At 42.4% G+C, this 15315-nt stretch overlaps 1 protein-coding gene and 1 pseudogene across 31 annotated transcripts in view; both read left to right on the top strand.

Moving 5' to 3' along the window:
• The window catches only part of ZMYND8 (zinc finger MYND-type containing 8), a 103704-nt gene that overhangs the window by 46336 nt on the left and 42053 nt on the right, over positions 1-15315 (top strand). For all 31 annotated transcript variants that reach the window (XM_039864529.1, XM_039864526.1, XM_039864531.1 and 28 more), the window contains 5 exons: positions 851-938; positions 3550-3605; positions 6053-6130; positions 7038-7153; positions 12498-12979. In XM_039864529.1, the coding sequence (XP_039720463.1) occupies positions 851-938; positions 3550-3605; positions 6053-6130; positions 7038-7153; positions 12498-12979 (820 nt within the window). The remainder of the gene's footprint in view (positions 1-850; positions 939-3549; positions 3606-6052; positions 6131-7037; positions 7154-12497; positions 12980-15315) is intronic.
• Positions 7160-9663, top strand: LOC120603761 (elongin-C-like; annotated as a pseudogene).

The following is a 15315-nucleotide window of genomic DNA, read 5'->3' as shown; positions in this document are numbered from 1 at the left end:
AAGAGGGAAAAAAATTAAGTATCTGGGAAAGCTTCAGATTAGCACTAAAGATGTGTCCTTGACTTAGCCTACCAATAAAGATATTTCTTTAATGCCTGAACGTGTTATAAAAGTTCAAGATAGGAGCATTTGAGATTTTGCTCCCAGGCGTATGTCATCAGTTTGGCTGAAATAAACTCTTATTAAAAAAAAAGATAAGTTCGTGTAAAATTCCATGCTGAAAATTACGCTCGTAATGCTTTAGATGGTATATGACATCCTGGTGTTGATTTCCAAATCGTTGGGAGCCAAAATATGGGTAAAGAAAGCACGTATGAAGAGAAAACGTTACTTCATATTGTTTGCACTGATGACTCCCAGACAATAAATCTAACTTATTTTGAAAATTGCACACACCAGCATGATATTCAAAGAAGACAAGGTTGGAGTCCTAACTTCATAAATTAATAGCCTTGGAACTCAGGATAAGTTCCTTAACATTTCCATACCTCAGTTCCCTTGTCTTTAAAATGGGGATGATGGTAACTGCTTCACTGAGTTCTCAATCGTGAGGCTTATGGGAGACTGTTATGAATAATAATAATTACATAAATATATATAATATCCTGAATCATTGGAATAAGCTGCTTGATAAATGACAGCTGTTGTAAAATGGAAAAATTGAAGTTAGCGTGATAAATTCATTTTTATAGAGTTATAGATCTCAAATATAATAGCATCTTGGGAAATGAGTAAAAGCATTAATTAATTGGGCAAATAACTGCTAAGAAAATTATGTGGGGGACGCAGGTGTTATTGGCTGTGGCTTGTAGAGACTCACTGGTGATTATACTCTGCCTTTTCTCCCTAGAACGCTAAAAAGAAAATGTATGGCTGCACAGAAGCTTTCCTGGCTGATGCAAAGTGGATTTTGCACAACTGCATCATTTATAATGGGGGTGAGTGGTTTAGGTGACTCCTAAAAAAGAGTATGCTGTGTGTGTTGCCCATTCTTTGCCTCTTCATAAAAAAAAAAAAAAAAAATTAGGCTCTTTTTTCATGCATCAGAGCCAATAACTGTGAATACTTTTGTACAGATTGCTGATATTTGTGACTAGGGGCCGGTGAATATGTGTGTTTTAAAATATGAGCTAATGTCTAGAGTGGTTTGTGGATATACGAAGCTGCTCCTTGTTCTTTTTAAAAACTTTATTTCAATGGAGGAATAATTTGCGTACAATAAAATGCAACAATTTTACATGTATATTCTATGAATTTGACGTACACGTAACCACCTGTGTAACCACAACCCCAAATAAGATCTAGAACATTTTCATTGCCCTATTGTATTCCTACTTTCCTCTTCCCAGTATATTCACCCTCCTCTAAAGAAACTGCTGTTTTGTTTTCTGTCACTAGAGATTAGTTTTGCATATTCTAAAATTTCATCTAAACTGAGTCAGATTGTACTCTTTTGAGTTTGGCTACTTTAATGCAGCATGATATTTTTTGGATTCATCCATGTTGTGTGTGCCAGAGGTTTGTTTCTTTTTATTGCTGAGTGTTTTATTTTTTTAACATAAATTTTTTTCATTCACCTAGTTGTTGATGGACATTTGTGTTATTTTCAGCTGTGGCTGTTATGAATTAAGCCACTGTGAACATTCTTGTTCAAGTCTTTGTGTGGACATATGTTTTCATTTCTCTTGGGTAAATACCTTGGAGTGGTATTGCTGGATCATTGAATAGGTTTATATTTAACTTTATAAGATTTTTCGCCAAGCTATTTTGCAAAGTGGTTGTATCACTTTGCATTCCTAGAATGTGTACAAAGCTTTCAGTTGCTCCATATCCTTGTGAGCGTTTGGTATTGTCTGTCCTTTTAACCATTCTTGAAGGTGCGAAATATATCATAATGGTTTTAATTTACTTTTCTCTAGTGACCAATGGCGTTGAATATCTTCATGTACTTTAGTCATTTATATATATATATTTTTTTTGATAAAATATCTTTTCAGATCTTTTGCTGATTTAAAAAATTAGGTGGTTTGTATTTTATTATTGTGTCGTAAGAGATCTTTATATTTTAGATGAAGTTTTGTCAGTTGTGTTTCCATGGGCTTAGAGGATTGAGCCTTCTGGACAGAATGGAGGTGGATTTCCATTAAAATCTCCTCTTGTGGCGCCTTTCCCATTGCTCCAGCTTCTCCCACAATCCTTTCTGTCTACCTTCTGGCCAGTAGATCTTTTAGCGTCTTGCCCGATCTATTCTTCTTGTACCCAGATCCTCTTGTCTTGGAACACTCCTTACTTCTTTGTCTTGATATCTTTTCCTTATCCTTCAGTCTTAGCTTCTCAGTCCTCTGGAGGGCTTTCCCTCATGACCCGGACCATATTATGTGCTCTTGTTAGGGGCTGTCACAGTACTTGTACTTCCCTGTGGCAGCATTTATCACACTTTCTGGATGTTACTGTTTTTATTTGTTTGAGTAGCTCACAAGGATGTGAGCTCTTTAAGGACACATACCACGTTGTGTTCCCAGCATATCCTCGGGTCTAGCATAGACTTTTAGCTAATGTTTAGGTGAAAGATGTATGAGTGGATAAATGTTTGCTTAAAATACACTTTTTGTATTATTAGCTCAGTAGCAGGTTTGAGGGTGAAGGGAAGGGAGAGAATCACTAGACATTAAGAATTCATATAAAGATTGTAAACTCAAACATATAGAAAGGCCCGTCAGATCATATACACAAATGAGTGAGGTCTGGTGGGAGAAAAACATCAAGCACAAGCCAGGATGGCTGTTGGCTGTGGAGTGAGCTGGAGACTCCAGAGAGCAGGGAATTCCTACCTAATCTGGAGGGGTCACCACTGGATACGCCATGGTTGATTGGGTTCGAGTTATCAGATCTTCTAAGTTTTCAAGGCAAGCCAGAAATCTAGGTATTTATGTGCGTGTGCGAGAAATTCTTGGTGAACAAATTTACAATTTCTGAAAATACAGTTAACATTCGAAGAAAACGTGATTTTCTGACTATCTTGTCCTCTGTTTTAGTGCAAAGTCAAGGAATTTAGAATTAGATCTAGGGTCAGGTCCTCAACTCATTAGCGAAGTGGTCTCACGTAAGTGATGACTTCTAAGCCTTGGCTTACTCGTTAATGAAATGGGAAGATTCACATCTTCTTGCTAATATGGCTTCCTGAGGAGTTAACAAGAAAATGTATTTTGAAGTACCAGGCACACCAGAGCCATTCAGTTAATGTCTTTTTTCCCGCTTATTCTTCTTGATTCGGAGTCTGGGTAGAGTAGGGATCTTTTCTACTAACTTGAGACTTTAGAATAAAGCATCTTTCAAATATTAATCCATGAATTATCGGGAAACCCCACAAATCACTCAGTTTCAAAAAAGGTGACATCAAGGCACCAGAGATTGGTTGATAGTCACGGGAGAAGTCAGATAATTTGAACCAGTATCAGAAGGCAGAACCTTCTGATTTTCAGTGTAATCCCAAGACTGAGTGTTCCAGTGTTTCTATTTGAATTAATCCTATTTTCTTATTCCCCTTAGGAAATCACAAATTGACGCAAATAGCAAAAGTAGTCATCAAAATCTGTGAGCATGAGGTATGTGTTTCCCACCGTTGTGTTTTAAATGCACCCCAAGTGAGGGTTGGGGTACCCGAAATTTCCATTTGTAGAATTTCCCATTGGGTAGCTAAAGTGGTTTTGAAATTTTTGGAGTAAAAGCAACAAAGAGAGGACCCCAATATGTTACAGAGCATGCTTACGTTAGCTGTGATCTCAGGTGGAAATGACCCATTTATTTTTCAGCTGTGAGTCATGGGCAAGTGCTGGGCAACCTGAGTTCTCTTGGTTGCATAGGTAGAGTTCATAATTTCTTCACCCCACAATCTGTGGCCTTGAGTCAGGTCTTTTTCAGTCTTCTTGCTGAACATGTTTTTGAGTTTTGATATTATTGGAGAAAAGGTCCTGACCCTCATCCCGGAGAATCCCTCTTGTAAATATCCATGGGATTGCTGTGTGGATGAAATGAACCTCCTGGGCTGTGAGCCCCGAGGTTCAGGCTTTTGTGGGACAGGCTGGTGGCCGAAATGCTATGAGGAAGGCTTTATTAGATCCTCATTGTACGAGTGAAAAAATGGAGCTGCAGTGGCCTTCAGCCTATTTTTTTGTTCTTTCATTCATTTGTAAATGAGACATCGGAGAATCTTGGGATGTATTCATGTCTACATATTTCCATAGAGGTTTATAATCTACATTTTCTACTTAGTTTGAGGGTTAGCCTAGGTAATTTACACACAGGAAAAACAGAATTTTTTATGGCTGTTTTGATGACTTTTTTAGTATAGTTGTTAGAAATGTACCTATCAGGTAAACATGGCAAAGGCTTTAGGTAGATATTTTTTTGATTGTCTTTTGGAAAAGCTGTAGCAACTTATACAGCAACCTGGAATGGATAGATAAGTGTGGTAGTTTTTTCTGTGTCCTTTTCAATACTGGAAATTCTAATTTAAAAACATTTATGTTTATAAGTTTTTCCCCCCAGTGTGACCAGTAAAAACACAGTGGAATCTCACTGTGATTTTTGGTTTGCATTTGTTGGATGACAAGTTGTCATGGGCTATTTTGGATGTATTCATTGGTGATTTGGAGTTTTGCATGGGTGAGTTCTTCACTCATTTCCCTGTTGGGAATTTATTTGTTTTCCTGGAGCTGAAGCCTAAGTGTTTTGTTTTGTTTTGTTTTGTTTTTTTTGTATATGTGCTGCTGAAGCTAGCACGAAGCTTAGGCTTTTAATTGGTGGGGTTCCCTGAGGTAGAATTTACTGAACCCAGATACCCTGAATGGCATCTTTGAATCTACCTGTTGGCTACACACTTCTGCTTTGTGGGCTCCCGGGCCAGGGCTGTCCTGGATGTGATATTACCACTTTGTTCTACCTTGTACCTTTAGAGCAGAAGTAGACTGAGTAGAAGAAGGTAATATATTCCACCATTCATTCTTCAATTATAAGTATAAATTATCATCATACAATAATTAATAATAACTCATTAAACACCTGCTGTGTATTTGGTACCTTGCAAGATACAGGAGATAGAAATAAGTCTGATGATGATGAGAACATAACAGCAACCAGTAGGACAGCGGCGAAGCACAAGGGCTTTTGGAGCCTGACCGCCTGGGTTCAGATCCTGGCCCTGCCACTCTGCCGCACTGAGACCTGGGGCAGGTTACTTGACTTCTTGGGGCCTCATTTTCTTTCTCTGTAAAATAGTGGAGTGTGAATTCAGATCCAAGAAAGAAGCTTCTGGGGCCCTTGGTTCTAAGTCACGATGATACTTAATTTCCCAAGAGGGAGAATGACTGTAAGTTATACAATTTTCAGATTGTCGTCAATGGAAGTAAAATAGGGCCACATGATATTAATTAACTGCTCTGGACGGTGTATGTAGAGAGGCATAGAATCAGAGCATGGCAAGTGGAGGCCAGAGTGGCTGGAAGGCATCGGGAAGGAAGCTCAGACAGGTGGGCTGAGGCCAGATCACACATGGTCTTGAAAGAATCGATCGGGTGTTTAGAGTTCAGTGTTAGTTTCTCGACCTTGGCACTACTGCCCTTTGAGGCTGCAGACTTCTTTGTTGTAGGTGCTGTCTCGTGCATCGCGGATCCTTGTTGCAACTGTTTCCTCCATCCCGCGTTTTGATAACCGAAAATGTCTCCAGACATTGCCAAATGTTCCCAGAGGGGTTAAACTGCCCCGGTGGAGAACCACCAGTATAAAGGGAGGGACGAGATCAGATTTATGTTTGTAGAGGATGGCTCTGGCTGCTGTGTATGTGTGAAGAGTGAACCACAGTGGAAGCTGGAAGACAGAGAGGCATGATGGTGGCTTGGGCTTGGTGGACGTGTAGTGATTGGTGAGAGGTAGTTTCCCACTGTATGACTTGGTTTAGCTAATCTCTTCTGCCAAATATCATCATGCATTTCTTGAGGGCCTAGAAGTGTAAGGCTCCTGGGATGACACATTCTAACATATTTTTGCTTTACAGATGAATGAAATTGAAGTATGTCCAGAGTGTTATTTAGCTGCTTGCCAAAAACGAGATAACTGGTTTTGCGAGCCTTGTGTAAGTTGGATTTTCCTTTCTTTACTTCATTTTTTGAACTCTATGCCTGGATGACTACCCAAGACAGCTTTTTCCAGGTGGCTTATTTGATGAAACTTGGGATGAAGTTTTTAAATTAATAAATGTCTTGCTGATAAAGTGATGGCAGAGTGAAAGTAACGCAGGTAGGATTAAACCTCTCCAGCTGCAAGTTCATGTGTCAAAGGTAGCATCATGATAACTGGGTTTTATCAGCTGGGGCAGACTGCGGGAGTCTGAGTGAAAGGGAGCTCATCAGAGAGAGGGGGCAGTCACCAGAGTAATGCAGATGAGTGTTAACCGATTGTTTCATTTACATGGATTTACATTGTCTAAACTAGTGTTCTGTGGAGAGAGATGCAGTTTTGGGCTGGGCTGGTGGTGATGGTGGGGGGCAGGATTGAGAACGTAGTTCATGTCTCTCTCTGCCTTTGGAGATTAACACCTGAATAGGTAAGACTTTGAGTAGCCCTCAATAAAAAATAAAGGTGGCTAATACTGCCCCTTATTTGCTAAGTAAAACAAGCAATTAATCCTCCTGCTTAACAGAGGGCGTAGTAGGTATTACTGTCTGTGTTCCACAGAAAGGTAGAATCCCTTGCTCATGGTCACCCAGGTAATAGCAGCACCACCAGGATCCAAGCCCAGTTCTGTCAGTGTCAAGTTCTTGGTTTCATCATTTTAACCCCATGTTCATCTTCGCCCAGGCTTACTGGCCCCACACCTTCCGGGGAACACCACTCGGGGAGACCCTGCCTGAAACTATCCTCATTCAGTTTGTCACGTGTATCACCTCTACCTTGCTTTATCCTCACACACCAAGCTTTTTACGTGTGTTTCTTTTTGTGAAATACATACCAACTCGGGATTTTGTTTTTTCTTTTCCTAGAGCAATCCACATCCTTTGGTCTGGGCAAAACTGAAGGGGTTTCCTTTCTGGCCTGCGAAAGCTCTGAGGGATAAAGATGGGCAGGTGGATGCCCGATTCTTTGGACAACATGACAGGTGGGAGTTAAAAACAGGCTGCGGATATGTAGCTTTCCCTGGACCTCTGATACTGGCAGTGGGTATGGGACGGAGCGGAGGGTATGATGATTATTTCGTTTTATTATGATATTAACCAGTACTCTTTGCAGTTTAAAAATACTGTCCTGCCTGGTAATGCATGGGCTTCAGTTTTTTTTCAGGTATGTTAGAAAAGAATCTCGTTTTCATGGTTTTGATGATGAAACCAGCATTGGGTAAAAAACGTTTGTGACCCGACAGAAATGATTCTTTCAGCTGCCCCAGAACCTCAGCAGGCATCTGAGTGTGGGTGGTGGTGGTGGCCTTGGGGAGGTGGGCTGTGGCGGTATTTTGGGGACCTGGTGCAGTGGCTGCGGGGTTTCACGAGAAACAACTTCCTATGGAAGCGAAGTAGAATTTCCTAAGAACATAATGGATGGGGTAGAATTTCATAAGAAAACCTACGGTGGCTGTGAAGGCTCCGACGTCACTTATGTCAAATCGATATCTTCGGACGGTCATGAATTTATTGTAAAAAGAGAGCATGCATGAACATCGGGAATAAGAACAGCCGTGTTGAGTGGCCCAGGTCGGTTTGCTGAGCACGAAATGAATGAAGTCAGTTGTAGAGAGATCTCTCCACATGTCCTATCAAAAGCCTGCATGTGTTTCAGTTATAAGGCTTACTGTACCAGCGGCTCCACGGAGATTCCTGAATTCTCAGTTGCATCTGAAATTGCACAGCCAAATTGCTGTTGGCTACAAACTTCCTAGATGATTAAATAAAATACATTATAATAAACGGTTAACTTTTTCAGTATTTTTTTCAAAAGAAAGAAACCAGCATCGGAATAGGTTCCATGGCTATTTTAAGTGCTGCTGTGCTTTTTTTGATTTTTTTTTTTTGTCTCCTGGAGTAAATTAAATTGCCACGCAAATTGCTTTTTTCCAAACAATGCTCTCGGGGATCAGAAGTATTTTCCCAGATTGCTAGTAAATGAATCTCCTATCATCGTGCCGGGTAGATACCCCCTGTTCTTTTTCTCTGAAGCTAAAACGGAAAATTCTAAGGGGTTGCTGTTTTGACAGGTGTGAGCCCTGCCTCCCAGCCTTTCTGCCCTCCCCTTTCCTTTGCCCACAGCGAAGTGAATTCTCCAGCGATTAGCAGTTCCCTTTAGAGTGCAGCCCCCTGCCTGCTTGAGAACAACAGGTAGACTGAGATGAGCAGCAGCTAATACCTTGGTTTTCTTTTAGCAAGTTAAGTTATGATTAAACGAGGCAAAGGCCCTTTTGAAGCCCTGCTGAGCAGTTTGAAAGAGCAGTTTGAAAGAGGAGAGTATTTAAAAGACATATTCTAGATATTATATACAACCACAGAACATACGGAATATTCCGTTTATAATTTTAAACAACACCGAAATCTGAACTATTGCTCTCTTTGTTAAATTTTGCTTGTTTTCTTGCAAATCAAAGAAAAGAATGAATTCCAGAGTTCATCTGCAAAATCATTTACTAGGAATCCGGGCTGTTGGGTGTCAGGTGACGAAATGGAAATTAGCCGAGATGGTCATGGGGTTTGATAAGGGAGTGTTTTTTAAAAATTTATTTATTTGTTTATTCAAAGAAATAAGTATTTGGTGCCTGCTGTGGGCCAGGCTGTGTGCTCAATGCTGGGGATACAGGAGTGGGCACGCAGGTACTGTCTCTGCCCAGAAGGCTGATATCCTAGTGGAGAATACAGATAATACACAAGTAGGCAGACAGGTGCGATGATCTCAGGTCAGGAGGTAGTGGGGGCGCCAAGAGATGATCTGGGTAGAGGCGCCAGAGAGAGCAGTGACTCGGGCAGGGAAGGGCCACGGCCTGTCGTGCTCAGGAGAAGCCAGGAGCGCAGTGCGGTTTGGACAGGATGAGGGCGGAGAGGGTGATGACAGAAGAGTCAGGGGCTTGGGCAGGGCCCTGGCCCCACGGGCTGTCGTCAGGAGTCTAGCTTTTTATTCGAAGAGCAAGAGGTATTGGTGGCAAGTTGTACTTCTTCCTGGCTCTTTAATAGAGCATGGCAGGTGTTAACCATCTTGATGGTTCGAAATTATTCTTATTCTATCGTATAACACGGAGCGGATAGACTTTGGACATGGGTGGGGGAGAAGCAGTGCTTGCCCACGTGCACCAAGTGGTCCCATACCCTTAGAGCCTTCGATTCTGCGTTCTCAGTGGTGCCTGCCCTGCAGGCACCTCTTAGTCCTACCTGACGACCACTGAAGATGGCTTGGGGGCCCAGGCTTCTCTGGCTCTGTGTCCAGGGGCTGTTTTCTCTGACTTGCAGGTGTAGGTTGGTTCTGGGTGGGAGCTGTTTTGGAAGTTGGGCCCCTGTGTTTGTAAAACAGACAGCAGCCCAAGTCTGATGCCCACGAGGTTTTCCTTACCACCCTGGATGTCTTCTGTCCCCTCGGAGGGAAGGTGCTGAGCTCTTGGGCTCATCTGAGGGGAGGGATGTGCCTTGTTAGGACACCCAACAGTGGTAGTGACAGTGCGTTGGCATTGCAGGACTGTTTCAGCTGGCCAAGGCTTGGGGTCCCTGACAGCGGTGGGGAAGCCACTCCTAAAAGGAAGAGCATCCCTCCCTTCCCCGGAGATGTCCTTAAAGCAGAACTGGCCAGTGTGTCGCTAGCCCACCCTGTGGTGGACCCAGGGACACAGCATGGAGACTAGAGGGAGGCTGCAAGAGGTGTGACACGCTGTCCCTTTCGCAGGGAGCTTGCTTTGGGGCTGCAGAACCAAAATGTGAACTTGGGCAGGTAGGTGTAAGTGACATAGGTCAAGGCAGCAGAATAAGCAATGTCACAGACCATTACATGTTCATCGTCAAGTTAATACTAGAGAGACACTGGAAGGTTCGTGCACAAGTTAAGGCAAGCTCTCAAGAGTCTGTTTCATCACGTGCCTTTTGTCCTTTAAAAGACTTTGCTTTTATTTTTGGTTTTACTTCAGAGACACAATATTATAAAAATATGGATAATATTTTATTACATGCCTATAGAACTATAAAAGAAATAGCTGGCATTTACTGAGTGGTGACTAGCACTGTTTTAAAGTGCTTTTCGTAGAAGTTGCTTTTATCCCCATTTTACTAATAAGACAACTGAGGCCCAGAGTTGGGAAGTAGCTCAGCTGTGTGACTCTGTGGCCTCTCATGACATTGTTCCCCACAGGCTTTTATATTGTTAAGCAAATCTAATTTCCCTTTAAATATTTCCTGGGCCCGCTTAAAGGAAAAGAAACACTCTCCTCAAATCACTTGCCAAGCAACTTCAGTTGAAGGCACTTGACAACCTGGTGGGAAGTAGATACCAGACGGAAGTGCGGGGGCCTGGAAGTGGGGGGGCCCCGTCCTCACAGTGGAGGACTGGCTGACCAGTGCCTGGTGGTGCTGAGGCTGGCTTACGGTACATTTTATTTGCTCCCCCTTGGACCCCTCCAGGTTGGGGCTTGCCCTCCATTTTACTGACAGCTGAGGTTGGCTTAGGGAAGGGGAGTCACTTCTCTGCGGTCAGCCCTGGGCATCCTCACTGCTCCTGGGATCTGCTCTGTCTGATCGAGACTCTTTGTCACCCAGTTGTACCGTGTGGGAGTCTCACCCGGGGGACATTGATTCCAGGCGGTTCCTCAGGTTTCAGCAGAATGACAGCAGTGAGTTGGACTGGGTGAGAAGCTGGTAATTCCACCACTCTGAGAGAACAGATATTTTGGGGGTGTTCAGTGTTCAGTTTTAGTTTATGTCACGAGTTAAAGATGAGACACAGCCAACCTGTGCCTTGAATTCTGCCCCTCGCGTGTGCTTTATTTCTCCTGGGTCATTTTTTTTTTCTTTTAAAAATAGGAAGAAGATACCAACTGTTAAAATGTGGGTTAAATATAAGAAGTGTATCGTTTTCTCTTTAAAACATTGGAAGACTGGTCTGTGTTGAGGCCAGATTCCTACGTGGACACTTTGAGAGCACCTGAGTAGATGGTGCTTGTGTTAGTCTGGCTGTGAGTTTAATTCCTTCTCGCTCTCCACTTTGCTCCTTGTTACTCTACACTGGGCTTTCGAGTTTATGGTGTGTGAAATCCAAAAGGCCTCCTTGGAAAAGCTCACTCCCACCAGATTTCCAGCTGCAAACGGGTTGAGGATGGGGGAGCAAATGTGACAGTTAAATCTTGGATGTTCCTGCATGGGAGTTGTGTTCCCATCTCCTGCCTGTTGTCACTCGGGTCACTAATTCTAGAAGAGCAGCTCATGTTTCATGAAGTCTGTGCACAGCACCCTGGGATGTGGGGTGTCGAAGGTAGGAAGACGGAGCCGATCAGGAATGGGAGGTGGAGGGCACACATACCTGAACGCTAAGGGGCTGTTTTTCATTTTTTCCCCCATGTGAATTATCTCCCATTCAAAAAACCGTGCACCTCCTTTTAGAAAGGTTGTGGTTTTCCGATGCTTCTTCTTAGTCCCATGGAGAACCCCGATTTTAAAAGAGAAAGTTTTTTATGTTTGAGTGCAGAAGAGTGAGATTTGGAGAATAATCCTCTCGAGAGGTGTAGTCTAGGATGTAGTGATGATTTTCTTAACTCTCTACCAACCCAGAGCCAAACGAGATTTATTATTTTTTAATGGATTAAAATGACTAAGTCTGTCGTGTTTTTTAATGTTTTAGCTTAGTTTGTTGTCCAAGTTTGGCCTGATGACAGAACTTGTCTGTGAAGTGGATCATTTATTAACCATTCAAACCAAGTCTTTTTTTTTTTTTTTTTTTTAAAAGAAATATGCATTTAAGAATCTTGGCAAGCCTATTAGGCTAATTTGGTTTTCATTAAGGAAAAAACAATTCTGGAAGCAACCCGGAAGTCCACCTACAGATGAATGGATAAGAGAAATGGGCTATGTATATGCAGTGGAATATTACGCAGCTTTAAAAAGTATGTGACAACAGGGATGAAGCTTGAGGACATTATGTTAAGTGAAATGAGCTAGTCATGGACAAATACTGCATGATTCCATTTACCAGAGGCATCTAAAATAGTCAGATTCATAAACTCAAAGAGTGGAATGGTGATTGTCCAGGGCTCGGGGACAGCAAAAGGCGAATTACTAATAATGGACATAAAGTTTCATTTTAACAAGATGAATATGCTCTAGATAGTCACATAACTTTGTACCTATAGTCACCAGTAATATATCGTACATTTAAAGATTGGCTGAGAGGGTAGAACTCAAGTGTTCTTACTACAATACAATATATTAAAAAAAAAAAAATCTTGGAAATGACCAAAGTCAATTTAAACTCTTTCTCTTTTGCACTCCTAGGGCCTGGGTTCCGATAAATAATTGCTACCTCATGTCTAAAGAAATTCCTTTTTCTGTGAAAAAGACTAAAAGCATCTTTAACAGTGCAATGCAGGAGATGGAGGTCTACGTGGAGAACATCCGCCGGAAGTTTGGGGTTTTTAATTACTCTCCGTTCAGGACGCCCTACACGCCCAACAGCCAGTACCAAATGCTGCTCGACCCCGCCAACCCCAGCGCTGGTGCCGCCAAGATCGACAAGCAAGAGAAGGTCAAGCTCAACTTCGACATGACGGCGTCCCCCAAGATCCTGATGAGCAAGCCCATGCTGAGTGGGGGCGCGGGCCGCAGGATCTCCCTGTCCGATATGCCTCGCTCCCCCATGAGCACAAACTCTTCCGTGCACACGGGCTCCGACGTGGAGCAGGACCCCGAGAAGAAGGCCATGTCCAGCCACTTCAGCGCGAGCGAGGAGTCCATGGACTTTCTGGACAAGAGCACAGGTCAGCCCCTGGGGGGAGAGGGCGGAGGAGGCTTCAGGGACATGGAACGGGGTGAGGTTCCCATTGGTGCCATAACCTGGCGGGCCCAAGCTGTCTCGTGTCACAGAATCAAAGGGCATGGGGTTTCGCTCCAGTGGAGCAGGTTTTAAATTTAAAATGAGTAACCCAATGAGATTCTTGCTGTTAGGGACCAAAAAGTGACAAAAAGCATCCGCAGCAGGTCATCTTGGAGGTTATTCCTAGCAGCGGGTGGATGTGGCTAGAAATCCTTCAGAGTTCAGTTCAGACGCCTCTTAGATTAATCATAACGATTTTCGTAACAGTCTTTTCTTTCTCAAGAATTTTAATTAAAACAGTATTTTTCTATCAAAAGCATGCATTCACATCATTTAACATTCAAATAGTAGAGAAACAAGCAAATAAATCTCTCTCCCCCGAGCTGTCCTACCCCTTAAAGGTCACCCTGCTAACAATTGCATTGCATTTTTGAGACTTGCGATAGTAGAATGGTTAAGAATGAGGACACTGGTCTCGAATCCCAGCTCTGCCACTCACTTGTTATGTGGCTTTAGGCAAGCAAGGTACCTAACCTCTTGTGCCTAATTTTTCTCATCTGTCACATGACGACAATAATAGGACTTGCTGCATAGGTTCTTGTAAGGAGTCAATGAATCAGTCACACGAGGGCTTAGAACAGTACCTGGAGTAGTAAGTGCTACAAAAGTGTTGGCAACTGCATTATTTCTTAATGGTGGTTGCTCATTAAATACCTGTGTGGATTCAGAGGGGTGATACACATGAGGGATGCTGACTGAGTGTGTAAAAAGTAAGTACCAAACGTAATTTGGTTGCATGTTAAATACTTAAGACTTTATTATTCGTACAAAGAAATGGATTTACCCTCATTTAAAAAGTATGTGACAACAGGGATGAAGCTTGAGGACATTATGTTAAGTGAAATGAGCTAGTCATGGACAAATACTGCATGACTCCATTTACCAGAGGCATCTAAAAAGTATGCCATTTTTCTTGAAACGTGGCCTTCAGTATTTGTTACATGTTTTTCTACTTTTGAGAGACATGGGCACAGACAAGCTTCTACCCAAAGCATGATGATAAAGGCTGGCAACCCTCAGGTGCTGGGCTGGGGCGACTGTTGAGGGGACGAGGACTTGTGAACCCCGGGCACATGCCCCATCTCAAGGGTTTCAGCCGTGGATGCCACGCGGGAATGTGGTGTCACAGTTTTCAGATCTTAACATTTCTTCCAGAGACCTGCGAAATCTGCATTTATCACTCAAATTTTTTATGTAAAATCTCAAGTATTGTCAACTCAGAATGTCTTAGACCAGTCCGGTCAAGATGGCGGAGTCAAATGTTGAAAAAGTAAAATGTCTTAGAATATTTTCCAGAATGAATAGCATACATCGACAGGTTGGACCACTAGTGTGAGACTTTTGGCCAAACGGGGAATCTGGGGTAGCTTTTCAGACTCCCTCCCCTTTCCTCCTTCCCTTCCTTCCTTTACAAAGTAAGATCTCTTTTAAGGATCAGGCATCTGTTCTTCAAGTGACCACGAAGTCCCCAAAAAATCAAATGATAGGGACTTAGTCATTCGTGAACTCGATTCCCCCCATTTTGATATTGTATCGTTTCCTGTTTCTGGATGGTTGGTTATTTTTGAGAACTGCTTATAGCTGTTCCCAAAATGGCTACAGGTAGAGTAGAGAGTTAAGTACCAACGGCTTTTGTTTCTTCAAAATAAAGGTTGCAGTCTCTTCCTCCTGTTGCGATCATAGCCATGTAGTTCCAGGTACTCACAGCTGAGTTTTTAGAGCTTTGTTCTAGGTTGGCGATAACTCGTGTTGACATAGTTTCAGAAAAAACTTCTTTTTTGCTCTTTAGTTTCTGACCAGAGTCCTTACAAGCTTACCTTTAGTTTCTGACCAGAGTCCTTACAAGCTTACCTTTATTCCATTTAAGCCAAGTTAACAAAACATGGTACATAATCACACAGACTGCTCAGCCTCTTAGTTCCCGTCGAGAGCAGGCTTTTGAGAAAGTGTTTTAACCTTGGCAGCAATCTCGAGAATCACTGTTGCCCGAACTTTCATTGTCATGATTTTTGTCATATTTTATTACATTCTTAATTTTAAATCTGCCATTTAGCTTCGTCCTAAGCTAAATAAAATGTGTTTAAATTGCTTGTTGTATTTTTCCCTCAAATATATGAAATCTGACTTGTAAAATTAAACACATTGGTCTGTGAACTACTACTGGTTCTTTTGCACCGTATTTCAGAAAATATAGTTTTCTGGGAATATGAGGACATGTAT

This window comes from Pteropus medius, unplaced genomic scaffold (assembly GCF_902729225.1).
Source record: "Pteropus medius unplaced genomic scaffold, Ma_sr-lr_union100, whole genome shotgun sequence".
In the NCBI taxonomy this organism is placed as follows: Eukaryota; Metazoa; Chordata; class Mammalia; order Chiroptera; family Pteropodidae; genus Pteropus; species Pteropus medius.
This window is presented reverse-complemented; position numbering and strand designations above follow the sequence as displayed.